General features: G+C 42.7%; 1 protein-coding gene across 1 annotated transcript; it reads left to right on the top strand.

Moving 5' to 3' along the window:
• Positions 1-7,683: 7,683 nt before the first annotated feature.
• LOC120062546 (stress-70 protein, mitochondrial-like) lies at positions 7,684-16,799 on the top strand. The gene is made up of 17 exons (XM_039012598.1): positions 7,684-7,975; positions 8,982-9,040; positions 9,173-9,260; positions 9,523-9,704; positions 9,823-9,947; positions 10,081-10,154; positions 12,561-12,667; positions 12,785-12,947; positions 13,062-13,154; positions 13,508-13,717; positions 13,798-14,025; positions 14,137-14,241; positions 14,349-14,466; positions 14,593-14,687; positions 14,828-14,920; positions 15,083-15,223; positions 15,423-16,799. Exons 1-17 carry the CDS (start codon positions 7,895-7,897, stop codon positions 15,510-15,512), a joined length of 2,052 nt encoding a protein of 683 aa, XP_038868526.1. The 5' UTR covers positions 7,684-7,894; the 3' UTR covers positions 15,513-16,799.
• The last annotated feature ends 306 nt before the right edge of the window (positions 16,800-17,105 follow it).

The following is a 17,105-nucleotide window of genomic DNA, read 5'->3' as shown; positions in this document are numbered from 1 at the left end:
AGCGTGGTAAGTGTTCATGTCTTTTTAATAAGCAACACGGAACACTGGAACAAAATAATTAACGAAGAATAACGAACGAAACAGTACCGTGTGGCGAACAAACACTGACATGGCAACAAACACCCACAAACCAAAAGTGAAACCCAGGCTGCCTAAGTATGATTCTCAATCAGGGACAACGATTGACAGCTGCCTCTGATTGATAATCATACCAGGCCGAACACAAAACCCCAACATAGAAAAACACACATAGACAGCCCACCCCAACTCACGCCCTGACCAACTAAATAAAGACAAAACAAAGGAAATAAAGGTCAGAAAGTGACAGGTGAGCCTCGTTTACCAAATCACTTTGTTGAATTACCACCCTGTTTCAATCCCTCATTATATGGGGGGAATCATTTCTCAAATATTATCTAGTGGGAAAGCCAAATCATCTTACTGTGAGTTCTGGATCATTTACTATACAGGATAGTTATGTACAGTTGAGGTCGGAAGTTAGGTTGGAGTCATTAAAACTTGTTTTTCAACCACTCCACAAATTTCTTGTTAACAAACTATAGTTTTGGGAAGTCAGTTAGGACATCTACTTTGTGCATGACACACGTAATTTTTCCAACAATTGTTTACAGACACATTATTTCACTTATAATTCACTGTTACACAATTCCAGTGGGTCAGAAGTTTACGTACACTAAATGGTAAATTGACAACATTTGAATCAGTTGAAGGTGTACCTGTGGATGTATTTCAAGGCCTACCTTCAAACTCAGTGCCTCTTTGCTTGACATCATGGGAAAATCAAAAGAAATCAGCCAAGACCTCAGAAAAAATTGTAGACCTGCACAAGTCTGGTCCAACGCCTGAAGGTACCATGTTCATCTGTACAAACAATAGTACGCAAGTATAAACACCATGGGACCACGCAACCATCATACCGCTCAGGAAGAAGACGCGTTCTGTCTCCTAGAGATGAATGTACTTTGGCACAAAAAGTGCAAATCAATCCCAGAACAATAGTCCCGTGTGGCTCAGTTGGTAGAGCATGGCGCTTGCAACGCCAGGGTTGTGGGTTCAATTCCCACGGGGGGACCAGGGTTCAATTCCCACGGGGGGACCAGGATGAATATGTATGAACTTTCCAATTTGTAAGTCGCTCTGGATAAGAGCGTCTGCTAAATGACTTAAATGTTAACAGCAAAGGACCTTGTGAAGATATTGGAGGAAACAGGTACAAAAGTATCTATATCCACAGGAAAACGAGTCCTATATTGACGTAACCTGAAAGGCTGCTCAGCAAGGAAGAAGCCACTGCTCCAAAACCGCCATAAAAAAATCCAGACTATGGTTTGCAACTGCACATGGGGACAAAGATTGTACTTTTGGAGAAACGTCCTCTGGTCTGATGAAACAAAAATAGAACTGTTTGGCCATAATGACCATCGTTATGTTTGGAGGAAAAAGGGGGAGGCTTGCAAGCCGAAGAACACCATTCCAATCGTGAAGCACGGGGGTGGCGTCATGTTGTGGGGGTGCTTTGCTGCAGGAGGGACTGGTGCACTTCACAAAATAGATGACATCATGAGGGAGGGAAATTATGTGGATATATTGAAGCAACATCTCAAGACATCAGTCAGGAAGTTAAAGCTCGGTCGCAAATGGGTCTTCCAAATGGGTATTGACCCCAAGCATACTTCCAAAGTTGTGGCAAAATGGCTTAAGGACAACAACGTCAAGGTATTGGAGTGGCCATCACAAAGCCCTGACTTCAATCCTATAGAAAATGTGTGGACAGAACTGAAAAAGTGTGTGTGAGCAAGGAGGCCTACAAATCTGACTCAGTTACACCAGCTCTGTCAGGCGGAATGGGCCAAAATTCACCCAACTTATTGTGGAAAGCTTGTGGAAGGCTACCCAAAACGTTTGACCCAAGTTAAACAATTTAAAGGCAATGCTACCAAAGACTAATTGAGTGTATGTGTAACCGATGTGAAATGGCTAGCTAGTTAGCGGTGGTGCGCGCTAATAGCGTTTCAATCGGTGACGTCACTCGCTTTGAGACCTTGAAGTAGTGGTTCCCCTTGCTCTCCAAGGGCCGTGGCTTTTGTGGAGCGATGGGTAACGATGCTTCGTGGGTGACTGTTGTTGATGTGTGCAGAGGGTCCCTGGTTCGCGCCCGGGGCGAGGGGACGGACTAGAGTTATACTGTTACATATGTAAACTTCTGACCCACTGGGAATGTGATGAAAGAAATAAAAGCTGAAATAAATCATTCGCTCTACTATTATTCTGACATTTCACATTCTTAAAATAAAGTGATGATCCAAACTGACCTAAGACAGGGAATTTTTACTAGGATTAAATGTCAGGAATCGTGAAAAACTGAGTATAAATGTATTTGGCTAAGGTGTATGTAAACTTCCGACTTCAACTGTAGTTAGCCTACATAACACCATCTCTTCAGGAAGCGTGTCCACACAACACACATCGGTCAATTCCCTAGCTCCCTAGAATAGGGTGGAATGTACCGCTAAACTAAACCACCGATACTGGGTGAGAGATTTTTTTAATCCACTTTGGGGCTAAGGTTAAGAATGGGGGTAGGCGATGGGAGTGTGATCCTAGATCTGTGGTTCGGGACAACTTAATTTGGTCTCACAGGTCTCATCGCATGCTGTTTGTGATTACAAAGTTTTGTCTGAGTTATAGCAGTCAGTGTGCAGGTTCCACCCTTTTCTCTGACGTTCTACAGGGGCAATCAACATGCCTGTGAGACAATGGAACACTTAGCTACTGCTGAAAGGTGCAGTGTTTTTTGCCCTCATAGTATAAATGCTTAAAATTCTCAAATCTTTAAAAGGCAAAGGTCAAGTAATACAGTAGATGTTTTCCTCTGCCCTAAGGACCCAATGCATTTAATCAGGAACAAGATTGAGAGAGACAAGTTATCTCCCATTGGATGTAGTGAATGGATGTGTAAGAAAGCAATTGTAGCCTATTTGACATGGAAGTGCAGACATCTTATATCCAGTCTCTTTGCTGTCACTGTCTCCTGTGAAGAGGCCAATCTCACATTTTATTGTTGTAGTTGGTGAGTGTGGCCAAAAGTAGACTGGTGCTGAAAGAGGACCACACAACAGGGGTGGCATTAAGTTTTGAAGAGGATCAACTGAATTTGAAGATTCCTGGTGTCTGTGAAGCCTGCCGTTTGGTGTGACGCAGACCCGGTGAAGAGTGTGGTGAAACAGAGAAGACACTGTCTGTCCTGTTGAGTTTTAATGCAGAGTCTTTACCCGACAAAGTCAAGTTAGGATATGCCAGTTATCCCGTGAGAGCTTTTGTCCCGAACCCATTAAGGCATTTTAAAGGTGCCAAGCTTATGGCCATGTTAAAACAGTGTGTAGGAGGGAGATTCCTAGATGTGAGAAGTGTGCAGAAGGGCATGGAACTGTAGGGGTACCCATGTTGCTGGGGATCAGAAGTGTCCGGTGAGAGAAAGGGTTAGGGTCAGAGTAGTACAGAAGGTGTCATATGCTGAGGCAGTGAAGAGAGTAGTAGAGGAGGATGGGTCCAGGGCGAGGGATCCGAAGAGTGCTACAGTGCTTTAGTAAGGTTGGCTTCTCAGCGTTCATAGCCATGGTTATCAACTGTACCGCAGAAATGGAACGTAAATCACAGAAAATAGATGTAGTGGCAGCTGCAGAGAAGAACTTAGGTGAGATTTTACTGCAGAAGAGTTAGAAGGTGTGTTAAACTCTAGTGTCCCGTCTTCCCAGGCTGCCAGTCTGGTATAGGACCAGACAGGCCCAAGTAGTGGAATGGGGTGGTGGGTGTTTTAATAGGTAAAGGGTTGGTGTGGCAATTTTTTCTTCAATTTTCCCTGTCCTTTTGCCCCTTTTAATATCACAAAGTGCAAGAACTTCAAACTTACATAAATGTTTAAATAATGTTTACATACTGCTTTACTCATCTCATGTGTATATACTGTTTTCTATGCCACTCCGACATTGCTCGACCTAATATTTATATATTTTTTAAATTACATTATTTTACTTTCAGATTAGTGTGTATTGTTGTGAACTGTTAGATACTACTGCACTGTTGGAGCAAGGAACACAAGCATTTCGCTACACCCACGATAACGTCTGCTACATTTTTGAACGTGACCAATCAAATTTGATTTCACCAATGCAGTAGGTGGCGGTGTATGCACCTGTCAAATGGGTGCGATTCGCCAATACAAACAAGAAGAAAAAGAACACCGCATGACGTGTGCACCATCTTGTGGCGTAGAAGTTGAACTACAGAAAAATGTCCAATTTTATTTTATTTTTATTTCACCTTTATTTAACCAGGTAGGCAAGTTGAGAACAAGTTCTCATTTACAATTGCGACCTGGCCAAGATTGAGCAAAGCAGTTAAACACATACAACAAGACAGAGTTACACATGGAGTAAAACAAACATACAGTAAATAATACAGTAGAAAAATAAGTCTATATACAATGTGAGCAAATGAGGTGAGATAAGGGAGGTAAAGGCAAAAAAAGGCCATGGTGGCGAAGTAAATACAACATAGCAAGTAAAACACTGGAATGGTAGATTTGCAGTGGAAGAATGTGCAAAGTAGAGATAGAAATAATGGGGTGCAAAGGAGCAAAATAAATAAATACAGTACGGGAAGAGGTAGTTGTTTGGGCTATGTACAGGTGCAGTAATCTGTGAGCTGCTCTGACAGCTGGTGCTTAAAGCTAGTGAGGGAGATAAGTATTTCCAGTTTCAGAGATTTTTGTAGTTCATTCCAGTCATTGGCAGCAGAGAACTGAAAGGAGAGGCGGCCAAAGGAAGAATTGGTTTTGGGGGTGACCAGAGAGATATACCTGCTGGAGCGCGTGCTACAGGTGGGTGCTGCTATGGTGGCCAGCGAGCTGAGATAAGGGGGGACTTTACCTAGCAGGGTCTTGTAGATGACCTGGAGCCAGTGGGTTTGGCGACGAGTATGAAGCGAGGGCCAGCCAACGAGAGCGTACAGGTCGCAGTGGTGGGTAGTATATGGGGCTTTGGTGACAAAACGGATGGCACTGTGATAGACTGCATCCAATTTATTGAGTAGGGTATTGGAGGCTATTTTGTAAATGACATCGCCGAAAGTCGAGGATCGGTAGGATGGTCAGTTTTACAAGGGTATGTTTGGCAGCATGAGTGAAGGATGCTTTGTTGCGAAATAGGAAGACAATTCTAGATTTAACTTTGGATTGGAGATATTTGATGTGAGTCTGGAAGGAGAGTTTACAGACTAACCACATATTCTAAGTCGGAACCGTCCAGAGTAGTGATGTTGGACGGGCGGGCAAGTGCAGGCAGCGATCGGTTGAAGAGCATGCATTTAGTTTTACTTGTATTTAAGAGCAATTGGAGGCCACGGAAGGAGAGTTGTATGGCATTGAAGCTCGTCTGGAGGGCTGTTAACACAGTGTCCAAAGAAGGGCCAGAAGTATACAGAATGGTGTCGTCTGCGTAGAGGTGGATCAGAGACTCACCAGCAGCAAGAGCGACATCATCGATGTATACAGAGAAGAGAGTTGGTCCAAGAATTGAACCCTGTGGCACCCCCATAGAGAATGCCAGAGGCCCAGACAACATGCCCTCCGATTTGACACACTGAACTCTATCAGAGAAGTAGTTGGTGAACCAGGCGAGGCAATCATTTGAGAAACCAAGGCTATCGAGTCTGCCGATGAGGATGTGGTGATTGACAGAGTCGAAAGCCTTGGCCAGGTCAATGAATACGGCTGCACAGTATTGTTTCTTATCGATGGCGGTTAGGATATCGTTTAGGACCTTGAGCGTGGCTGAGGTACACCCATGACCAGCTCTGAAACCAGATTGCATATGTAACAGTATAACTTTACGTCGTCCCCTCGCCCCGACACGGGCGCGAACCAGGGACCCTCTGCACACATCAACAACGGTCGCCCACGAAGCATCGTTACCCATCGCTCCACAAAGGCCACGGCCCTTGCAGAGCAAGGTGCAACACTACTAATAGGTTTCAGAGCAAGTGACGTAACTGATTGAAACGCTACTAGCGCGTACCCGCTAACTAGCTAGCCATTTCACATCCGTTACACTCACCCCCCTTTCAACCTCCTCCTTTTCCGCAGCAACCAGTGATCCGGGTCACGGCACCAATGTAACAGTATAACTTTACGTCGTCCCCTCGCCCCGACCCGGGCGCGAACCAGGGACCTTCTGCACACATCAACAACAGTCACCCACGAAGCGTCGTTACCCATCGCTCCACAAAAGCCACGGCCCTTGCAGAGCAAGGTGCAACACTACTAATAGGTTTCAGAGCAAGTGACGTAACTGATTGAAACGCTACTAGCGCGTACCCGCTAACTAGCTAGCCATTTCACATCCGTTACACATAGCGGAGAAGGTATGGTGGGATTCGAAATGGTCGGTAATCTGTTTGTTGACTTGGCTTTCGAAGACCTTAGAAAGGCAGGGTGGGATAGATATAGGTCTGTAGCAGTTTGGGTCAAGAGTGTCCCCCCCTTTGAAGAGGGGGATGACCGCAGCTGCTTTCCAATCTTTGGGAATCTCAGACGACACGAAAGAGAGGTTGAACAGACTAGTAATAGGGTTTGCAACAATTTCGGCAGATAATTTTAGAAAGAAAGGGTCCAGATTGTCTAGCCCGGCTGATTTATAGGGGTCCAGATTTTGCAGCTCTTTCAGAACATCAGCTGACTGGATTTGGGAGAAGGAGAAATGGGGAAGGCTTGGGCGAGTTGCTGTGGGGAGTGCAGTGCTGTTGACCGGGTTAGGGGTAGCCAGGTGGAAAGCATGGCCAGCCGTATATTTTTTTTAATTGAAATTCTTAATTATAGTGGATTTATCAGTGGTGACAGTGTTTCCTGTCCTCAGTGCAGTGGACAGCTGGGAGGAGGTGTTCTTATTCTCCATGGACTTTACAGTGTCCCAGAACTTTTTTGAGTTTGTGTTGCAGGAAGCAAATTTCTGCTTGAAAAAGCTAGCCTTGGCTTTTCTAACATTTCTAACAATGACGCTTTCTTGTAAGGTTTTTACATCTCTGGTATCCGTTGGGTTTTTTGTTGCCAGTTGTGCCCACATCAGAGAGGGGGTAATAAATAGCCAGCTCTTCATTAATGCATGTTGATAAGCTGTGTTGTAAATGGTGACACACATGAGAGTGTAAGGTAAAGTCCAATAGAGTCAAACAGAGTAGTAATATGCAGAAATACAAAATGTCGGCTGATCCCTTGATATGGTCATGCACTTTCATAAACGTTCAAAATGTAGTTACTTTATCCAAATGTGGTGATGTTTCATCAGACCAGACACCGGTATTACTGATGTAATTCTCGTGAAATTGTTCACCCCTTTTTCAAAATGACCTTCATTAAGCCCCATGGTGTGTGATGGCCGCGTCTGATCATGATTATGTTTTAGCAGAATGTATCATATAAAATAATCATACTGCACACTAAACATACATTCCTGGTGTTCTGTGAGTATCTCGTCTGTGATAATTAAATATAATACATGGGGAAAGTATTTTTATTTCAAGATAAATCATTTGACTCAGGCAATCTTTAGGCTACTAAAAAGGGTCAGTTTCACAATGCACAGAGCGACCCATGTGTTGGATAATTCGAGATCGTAGTTTCAAGTCAACTGCGTTGCTGAATGAAGAGCAGTCGTGCCATACCGGGTCTGATAGGAGAAAGACAGTCCTCGTTTTATCTTGGGAATTGTATATTTCTTGATAAATAAGATATACAGACAGCGGGGTTAATTTAAATTCAATATAAAGTCAACAACTTGGATTTTCATTGGGGCTCCATTTTAAAGCCAGAATTGTCAAAATGTTGAGTGTTGCAAGAACAGCTTCAAGGTCTCTCCCCTCTCCAAACTGCTCAAGAAGTGTGTCCTCCTTGATAAAGAAGGTAAATCAGCCACAATTGTTACACAATTGACAAATAATGTTAGTTTAAATGTTTCCAAGAGGTGTAATTGGACATGAAGGATAACTAATTCAAGCAGTAATGGCTAGTTATAGCTAACAACGTTAGCTAACGTTAAATGTCGGAGCTAAAGTAGCTAGTTAACATCGTTTGCTACTAGCTGAGTACCATCTGATGGATAAAGCTGCCATCCCGAAAAAAGACTAGTTAACAATAGTCATGTCGGATAACTAACTGTTAGCTAGCTTATTCTCTGACTATCATAATGGAAGTCTCCCATCAAGAAGAAGAGCTAGCCAGCTAATGTTAGCCTGGCAAGGCGTGACTAGTTGTACTGTTAGTTAACTAGCTAATTTACAGTAGCCAGCTTGCTAACTTTTCGCCAAGCCGGAGTTAGCCAGGATGTTTTCTTTAACTAAATAATGTGTTCTTCGTCTGAATAGACATACCAAGTAATGTACATTAGCGACCATAGTGGGAGCTTACTAAGGGACAAGTAATGGCTAGCTAGCTAACGTTACCCGCTTGAAGTGATTGAATTGCAAGTGGTTTCAAGCCCTTTAGCGGTTTGTTATTTTGTGTAAGATAACAAGTTAATGAAATGTTTAGGTCTTGTTATAAAGGGGGGCGTCATTAATTGTCTCACGTGAAAATAACATCTGTGACCTTCACTGTGGTGTCCCAGGGCGTGATGTTCAAATGTCATAAACCAACATAATTTTAGACAAGCTATGTAGCTATTTCATTCTTAACTGCCTTCATGTTGCTGGACCCCAGGAAGGGGCAGCAGCTAATGGGATCCTTAATAAATACTATTACATTCATAGACACTGTTTTAGACCACATTAGGATTATTGTGTATCCATGCCCTGTGTTAATTTAAAATATACCAGTTTGTTTTCATTTATTGGTTGAAAGTTTATTGGTTGGGACAGATTTCACTAATAAGTAGTCATGATATGGTAGCTAACCAGTATTTTCCCCATAGGCTTGCTGGAATGGATTTCAGCAAGATACTCTCAGGTCTGTGGCCAGACGTGACTATTCGTGAGTATTCTTTACTGAAGTTTCTAACTATTTTCCCAAGTAAACTAATTAATATGTAAATGCATTGATCAATATAGCATCCAAGAACATCTCTGATCATTTGTGCTTACCTTGATTTACTTTGTTTTCCAGATCAGAGGCAATCAAAGGATCAGTGATTGGGATTGATCTGGGTACTACAAACTCCTGTGTGGCTGTTATGGAGGGCAAACAAGCAAAGGTCAGTTTATGTTTTGAGATGGCAGTGTTGTCACCCTCGGGCATGTTATCACATTTATTTATAAAGCCCTTATACGGAGTGCTTATACAGAAACCCTGCCTAAAACCCCAAAGAGCAAGCAATGCAGATGTAGAAGCACAGGTTATCATTTCATCAGGGATTTAATTACGAATGTTTGACCTGTGTGATGAAGAGAATGTCTTTGAAATCATCTTTTGATAGTTGTTTTTCTAGACTGTTACTGACTTGTTTGTTGTGACAGGTACTGGAGAATGCAGAGGGAGCAAGGACAACACCTTCAGTGATCGCCTTCACAGCTGATGGCGAGAGACTTGTTGGCATGCCAGCCAAAAGACAGGCAGTCACCAACCCTAACAACACCCTCTATGCCACCAAGCGTCTCATTGGTCGTCGTTTCGACGACGCAGAGGTTCAGAAGGACCTGTGAGTGTTTACTATATATCTCTTATATACCTTACTAGCCATTGTAAGGCATCATTAGTTGGAAATTATTTTGAGGTGTAGATAAATTCATGACAGCGTTCTCTTTGTGGCTTCACAGGAAGAACGTGCCCTACAAGATTGTACGTGCTTCCAATGGTGATGCCTGGGTCGAGGCCCATGGAAAGCTCTACTCCCCCAGCCAGGCTGGTGCCTTCGTGCTGATGAAGATGAAGGAGACAGCAGGTAATCTGCCTATCAATCAGTCTTCATTACCCCCATAGGGAAAACTAGCATGCCAATTCTCTGTTATCAACTACCCCTATCTGTGTGCTAAAAAAAAAAGCATGCACTCATTGTAACATTGTCCTGGTTTTAGAGAACTACATGGGTCACAATGTGAAGAATGCAGTGGTCACCGTGCCAGCCTACTTCAATGACTCTCAGAGACAGGTATCAGCCTTACTTTATTTCTTCAACTTTGTCTGCTTAATCATTCATTACTGGCAAACACTGGTGACCGAAAGTCACTTTGTCACTAGCTATGCCCTTGCCATTGACTCACAGAATGGTGCTCTATCAAGCCTCTCAACTTTGATCAGTGTATTTGTGTCTGGCTGCATTTACACAGGCAGCCCGATTCAGATTTTTTTTTTTTAAGAGGTCGGCCGATAAATCGGAAAGGCCGATTTAATTAGGGCCGATTTCAAGTTTTCTTAACAATCGGTAATCTGCATTTTTGGTTGCTGATTATATTGCAATCCACGAGGAGACTGAACCGGATTTGACCATATTAATGACCTAAGGCTCGTATTTGTGTGTTTATTATATTATAATTAAGTCTATGATTTGATATTTGATAGAGCAGTCTGACTGAGCGGTAGTAGGCAGCAGCATGTTCGTGAGCATTCATTCAAACCGCACTTTCCTCCGTTTGCCAGCAGCTTTTCGTAATGCTTCAAGCACAGCGCTGTTTAGGACTTCAAGCCTATCAACTCCCGAGATTAGGCTGGCAAGACTATAGTGCCTATAAGAACATCCAATAGTCAAAGGTATATGAAATACAAATGGTATAGAGAGAAATAGTCCTATAATTCCTATAATAACTACAACCTAAAACTTCTTACCTGGGAATATTGAAGACTCATGTTAAAAGGAACCACCAGCTTTCATATGTTCTGAGAAAGGAACTTAAACGTTAGCTTTTTTACATGGCACATATTGCACTTTTACTTTCTTCTCCAAAACAGTTTTTGCATTATTTAAACCAAATTGAACATGTTTCATTATTTATTTGAGGCTAAATTGATTTTATTTATGTATTATATTGAGTTAAAATAAGTGTTCATTCAGTATTGTTGTAATTGTCATTATTACAAATATATATACAAATTGGCTGATTAATCGGTATCGGCTTTTTTCGGTCCTACAATAATCGGTATCGGTGTTGAAAAATCATAATCATTTTCAGTCGACCTCTAATTTTAACCAATCGGATCAGCTCTGAAAAAGATCTTTAACTCCCAGATTAGATACATTTCTTGTGGTATTGTGTAGAAAGACATGACTTTACAATTTCAATTACTAAAATGTCGTATTTTTTAATTTAACTTATTTTGACAGGAAAGACCTATTGAGACCTCGGTCTCTTTTCCAAATGCACCATGTATAATACAATATAAAATACATATTAAACACTATATATACAGACCCAGTCAAAAGTTGACTCACCTACTCATTCAAGGGTTTTTCTTTATTTTTACGATTTTCTACATGGTAGAATAATAGTGAAGATGTCAAAACTATGAAATAACACATATGGAATCATGTAGTAACCAAAAAAGTGTTAAACAAATCAAAATATTAATGCGATTCTTCAAAGTTGCCACCCTTTGCCTTGATGACAGCTTTGCTTACAATGTCTCAACCAGCTTCATGAGGAATACTTTTCCAACAGTCTTGAATGAGTTCCCACATATGCTGAGCACTTGTTGGCTGCTTTTCCTTCACTCTGCAGTCCAACTCATCCCAAACCATCTCAACTGGTTTGAGGTTGGGTGATGGTGAAGGCCAGGTCAACTGATGCAGCACTCATCACTCTCCTTGGTCAAATAGCCCTTACGCAGCCTTAGATGTGTTGGGTCATTGTCCTGTTGAAAAACAAATGATAGTCCCACTAAGCACAAACCAGATGGCATGGCGTATTGCTGCAGAATGCTGTGGTAGCCATGCTGGTTAAGTGTGCCTTGAATTCTAAATAAATCACCAGGAAAGCACCATCACACCACCACCTCCATGCTTCACGGTGGGAGCCACACATGCAGAGATCATCTGTTCACCTACTCTGCGTCTCAGAAAGACACAGTGGTTGGAACCAAAGATCTCACATTTGGACTCATCAGACCAAAGGACCATCATATTTGGACCAGAATGCAACCACATCTGTATGTAATGACAATATGCTCATGTCTCCGCCCTAACAATGGGAGCCGTTGTCCCAAAGGCATGAAGGCAGGCGACAAGCTTAGGTCCAAAATAAGCCCATAGAAACGCAGTTGGCTTATTTTGGCATGAGTGAAACTTCTCGCTTCGCCTCTTCCTCTCTGCTGTGCTTCCCTGCCATCGTTCGCTTTGTGATTGACAGGCGCCTGCCCTATCAATAGATCGCTAGAAGATGCATATGTTCATTCTAGCGGGAGGGGGCCCGACGGACTAACGAATTGAAACTTTAAATAAAAGTAGCCTAAATAATATGAAGTGGAAAATGTAGCAGGCTGAAAATGAGTCTAACCGGCTGAATAGGCGACAGCCGGCACTAATGAAAAACGTTGTGTAATGAGTAGGTAATTTTGTTTACAGGCCACAAAGGATGCTGGTCAGATTGCTGGGCTGAACGTGCTGCGAGTCATCAATGAGCCCACTGCTGCTGCTCTGGCCTACGGTCTGGACAAGACTCAGGACAGAATGTAAGTATAACAACCCTACAAACTGCTGGAAAACTTCTACGATACCTAAGCAATGACCATGACCTTATTTTTATCCATGCTTTTAGCTCATGTTTCACACCTGTCCCTGACTTGCAGCATTGCAGTCTATGACCTGGGAGGTGGCACCTTTGACATCTCTGTCCTTGAGATCCAGAAGGGCGTGTTTGAGGTGAAGTCCACAAACGGAGACACCTTTTTGGGTGGAGAGGACTTTGACCAGCACCTACTGACCCACATTGTGAAGGAGTTCAAGAGGGAGGTGAGAAGGGGGAAGTATCTTGGAAAAATAACTATGTGATACCTTTATCTGACCAAGCACATCTGCCACATTCAAGCCAGCCATTTTTATCAAACCTTTGGTTTCTCCTTCCAGTCTGGGGTTGACCTGACCAAAGACAGCATGGCTCTGCAGAGAGTAAGGGAGGCAGCCGAGAAAGCCAAATGTGAACTGTCATCCTCCCTGCAGGTGAGTTTCATCCCACAGACATTTATTTCATTGCCTAATTGGCAAGCCAATGATAAGAACAAACAAGATCTTGGTCAACAGAAATGACTTGCTTGTATTTTATACAGTCCCTTGACCCTCATGGTTTTTGTTGTAAGATCTGTAACCCCTAGCTGTACCCTCACACTGGGGCAGCTCTAGTAGAAGGGCTAACAAACATCAAATTCCACTGCATCACTCCTCTGAGCTAGGCTGTCCATCATCCAAATGTAAGATAGTTCAAGTATGGATGATGCAATATGTAAAACCTGTATATGTTACCTCCCTCTCAATCTTGATGTAAAAAATGTTTACTGAGATGTTTTCTCCCACAGACTGACATCAATCTGCCCTACCTGACCATGGATGCCTCTGGCCCCAAGCACTTGAACATGAAGATGACCCGCTCCCAGTTTGAGGGCATTGTGTCTGACCTGATCCGCAGGACAGTGGCCCCCTGCCAGAAGGCCATGCAGGATGCTGAGGTCTCCAAGGGGGACATCGGAGAGGTGCTGCTGGTCGGTGGCATGTCCCGTATGCCCAAGGTGAGCAGATCTCCCAGGGTCTATCCCACATCATCATGCTCTGCCCCTCTCTGACCCTCCATTCTACGGTCTCCTCTCAGGTCCAGCAGACAGTCCAAGACCTGTTTGGCCGTGCTCCCAGCAAGTCAGTCAACCCAGATGAGGCTGTGGCCATTGGAGCTGCCATCCAGGGAGGCGTGCTGGCTGGAGATGTTACTGATGTGCTCCTTCTGGATGTCACACCACTGTCTCTCGGTATCGAGACCCTCGGAGGGGTGTTCACCAAACTCATCAACAGGAACACAACCATTCCAACCAAGAAGGGCCAGGTGCGGGACAAAAATCAAAATTTCTTCTGTCTGGTGAAACCTAAATGAATTGTATATACTTCATTGTCTTACCTCATCAGTGGTACTGATGCATTCCTCCTCCTCGTTCAGGTGTTCTCAACAGCAGCTGATGGTCAGTCCCAGGTGGAGATCAAGGTGTGCCAAGGGGAGAGGGAGATGGCAGCAGACAACAAGATCCTGGGACAGTTCACTCTGGTAAGTGTCCTGGCTGATTCATACTAACTACATTTTAAATAGGATATCTTTAAAGTCTCTGGTGTATCTGATGTAAACAATGTCTTACTGATGTTTCGCTCATGCAGGTTGGAATCCCCCCTGCCCCACGTGGAGTACCCCAGATTGAGGTCTGCTTCGACATTGACGCCAATGGAATTGTCCACGTCTCTGCCAAAGACAAGGGCACAGGCCGCGAACAGCAGAGTAAGATCATAGCCAAGATCATAGCCAGATCATCAAACAACCTGCCCTTGAAATGGATGCTTTCTGTTAGTAGGATTTAAGAAATGTATTTTTTACTTTACACTGCTTCTCCTTCACTTCTCCCAGTTGTTATCCAGTCCTCTGGTGGCCTCAGCAAGGACGACATTGAAAACATGGTTAAGAACGCAGAGAAGTACGCAGAGGAGGACCGGAGGCGAAAGGTAGGTTTGACATTCTCTTATCATCAGCTGTCCGTTTAACTTTTATCAGTTACATCCCCAGCTGGAGTTGGGCTGTTTTTTGAATAAGGTGTGACTGAATGCTGACAGTTGTCCTTGGTGTCCTGTTTGTTTTTGCCCAGGACCGTGTTGAGGCTGTTAACCAGGCCGAGGGCATCGTCCATGACACTGAATCCAAGATGGAGGAGTTCAAGGATCAGCTCCCTTCTGATGAGGTATGTGGGACATTTTATTATAATAATACGTAGGATTTTTTAAATCCTATCAAAACCCAAGGACACTGAACAGCAAAATGTACATAACTATGCCTCTGAAACATCCCAAATATCAGGAAATTCCAGTAGTCCTAGTATTTGAGTTTCTTCCCCATCTTTCAGTGCAACAAACTGAAGGAAGAGATTGCCAAAGTGAGAGACTTGCTGTCACGGAAGGATGAAGAGACTGGCGAAAACATCAAACAGGCTGCCACCACCCTTCAGCAGGCATCACTCAAACTCTTCGAAATGGCTTACAAGAAGGTAATTATTTCAGCACCCCAACATTGTCCAGTAGTTTTTTCTTTTCTTCACTTGCATTTGTAAAGGATTGTGGCCAGCCTGGAAGAAGCCTGGATTGGTTGCTTAGCTTGTCAATCAAGAGCCAAACATTCTTTCGCAATGGGTCAATTGATATATTGCTGTTATATTTATTAACCAGCTGTTCTCCATTTGGTCTCAGATGGCATCAGAGAGGGAAGGTAGCAACAGCGGCTCTGGATCGTCATCGTCAGAAGGTGGAGCTGGAGAGAAGAAGGAAGGCCAGCAGTAAAACCTTTGCACTTGTGGTTGTCTGGAGACATGGACTGATGGGCTTGGGAGTGTAGACCTGTTGTCCTGAGTGGCGGCTATTGTATTCTAGTCATTCTCACATACTATGTTTTTGCAGTAAAAAATATACGGTATATGTCATTGAGTACATTTACATGCACAGTAATAATTTGATATTAAACAGATTATGGCAGTAGGCAGATAATGCAATAAGCAGAGTGAGGTGTTTACATGACTATCATAATCAGCGTAAGGTCAAAATTGAAGTAAGCATATGCTGATTAAAACACCAGGACATGTAAACATTTGTAATCGGCGAAGTGAGAGTTCGGAAACAACTGAATGTATGCGTCTTATAGCTTGTATGTGAAAACAAATTCTATGTCCGAATTCGGAATCATATATGCGGTGGTAGAATATTTTGATTGACGATTTTCTGCATTTTTCAGTGTGCCATCGGGTAGCCTGATTTCATGTGTCCATGTAAATGTGATTATTCTTCTTGCAAAGCTTGTAAATGTTTAAATTGAACTATTATATTAATCTGGCTATCCAGAATAATCTCATTAGTGTGTGCATGTAACCATACTCAGTGTATGTTCCTCCACCCCTTTGTAATTTAATTGTGAATGACTATATATCCTGTCCATTTTAAGAAACATTATTTGCAGCTGTTGTGAATTAGTGAACTGTTTATAGCAATTGTGTTAGTCCGACTGTGACACCATTTTGGGTTTCATTTTTCCATGTAGCTCTGCTTGTCTGGACAACAGTGGAAATGCAATAGAAGAAGCTTGGCTTTTCTCTAGCTCCATCCTGTTTTTGTTTATCTGGTATATCTGCTCTATGAAAGCAGTTGGCTATGTACAGTGATATGAGTAAAGTCATGCGTGTATGTGGTTAAAGATGTATAATATGACAATACAACTGCAGGGTTTTATTTCTATTCTTAGATATTTTGAATCTTTAATATTTGTTATTCCATTCAGTACAGAGGAGCACTCATTCTTCTGGACTTTGTCATGAGTATAAGCTGAGAGAATGATTAGAAGCTACCATGCATACAAATAGATTTGGTTTTGCCATAACTATTGTATGATGTTTGAGCTGCTGCCTATCTGACAGATATAGTTGGCAGCAGTAGTCTGTGAAAAGGAGAAAATAACCAGTCTGGTATGATGAGAGTCTGGTATGAGGAGGATTTGTTGTCAAATTTGAGATTGGTTTGATATTTGGGTTCTCAATTACTGTTGCTAACTTTCCTAATAAAATTCTAATTTCAACAGTGGTTTTGGACATGAGGAATTGGCAATACATTGTACATTTGCTGGGACTGAGGCAGGTGATGTGGAGTCAAGCCAAATGTATTTGTCACAGCCATTAACCAGGTTTCCATCCACCCTTTTTATGCGGATAAAAAATGTTTCCACCGACATTTTTCGGTAAACTTTACAAATGTCGACAAAACAAAATACACTAGATAATGTGGCATCTTCTTGTGGAGGTAAACTTCATTATGCGAGAAATGTCGGTGGAAACGCTTTAATGCGCAAATATTTATGAATATTGATATAACAATCATATCCAGGCTGTA

This window comes from Salvelinus namaycush, chromosome 17 (genome assembly GCF_016432855.1).
Source record: "Salvelinus namaycush isolate Seneca chromosome 17, SaNama_1.0, whole genome shotgun sequence".
NCBI lineage: Eukaryota > Metazoa > Chordata > Actinopteri > Salmoniformes > Salmonidae > Salvelinus > Salvelinus namaycush.
The sequence above is the reverse complement of the archived record's forward strand: the minus strand, read 5'-3'. Positions and strand labels throughout refer to the sequence as shown.

Coding starts and splice junctions, on each gene's coding strand:
- LOC120062546 (XM_039012598.1), top strand. CDS start 7,895: ATGTTGAGTGTTGCAAGAACAGCTTCAAGGTCTCTCCCCTCTCCAAAC. Junction 12,668..12,784: donor GACAAGACTCAGGACAGAAT/GTAAGTATAACA, acceptor CCTGACTTGCAG/CATTGCAGTCTATGACCTGG. Junction 14,026..14,136: donor TTCCAACCAAGAAGGGCCAG/GTGCGGGACAAA, acceptor CTCCTCGTTCAG/GTGTTCTCAACAGCAGCTGA.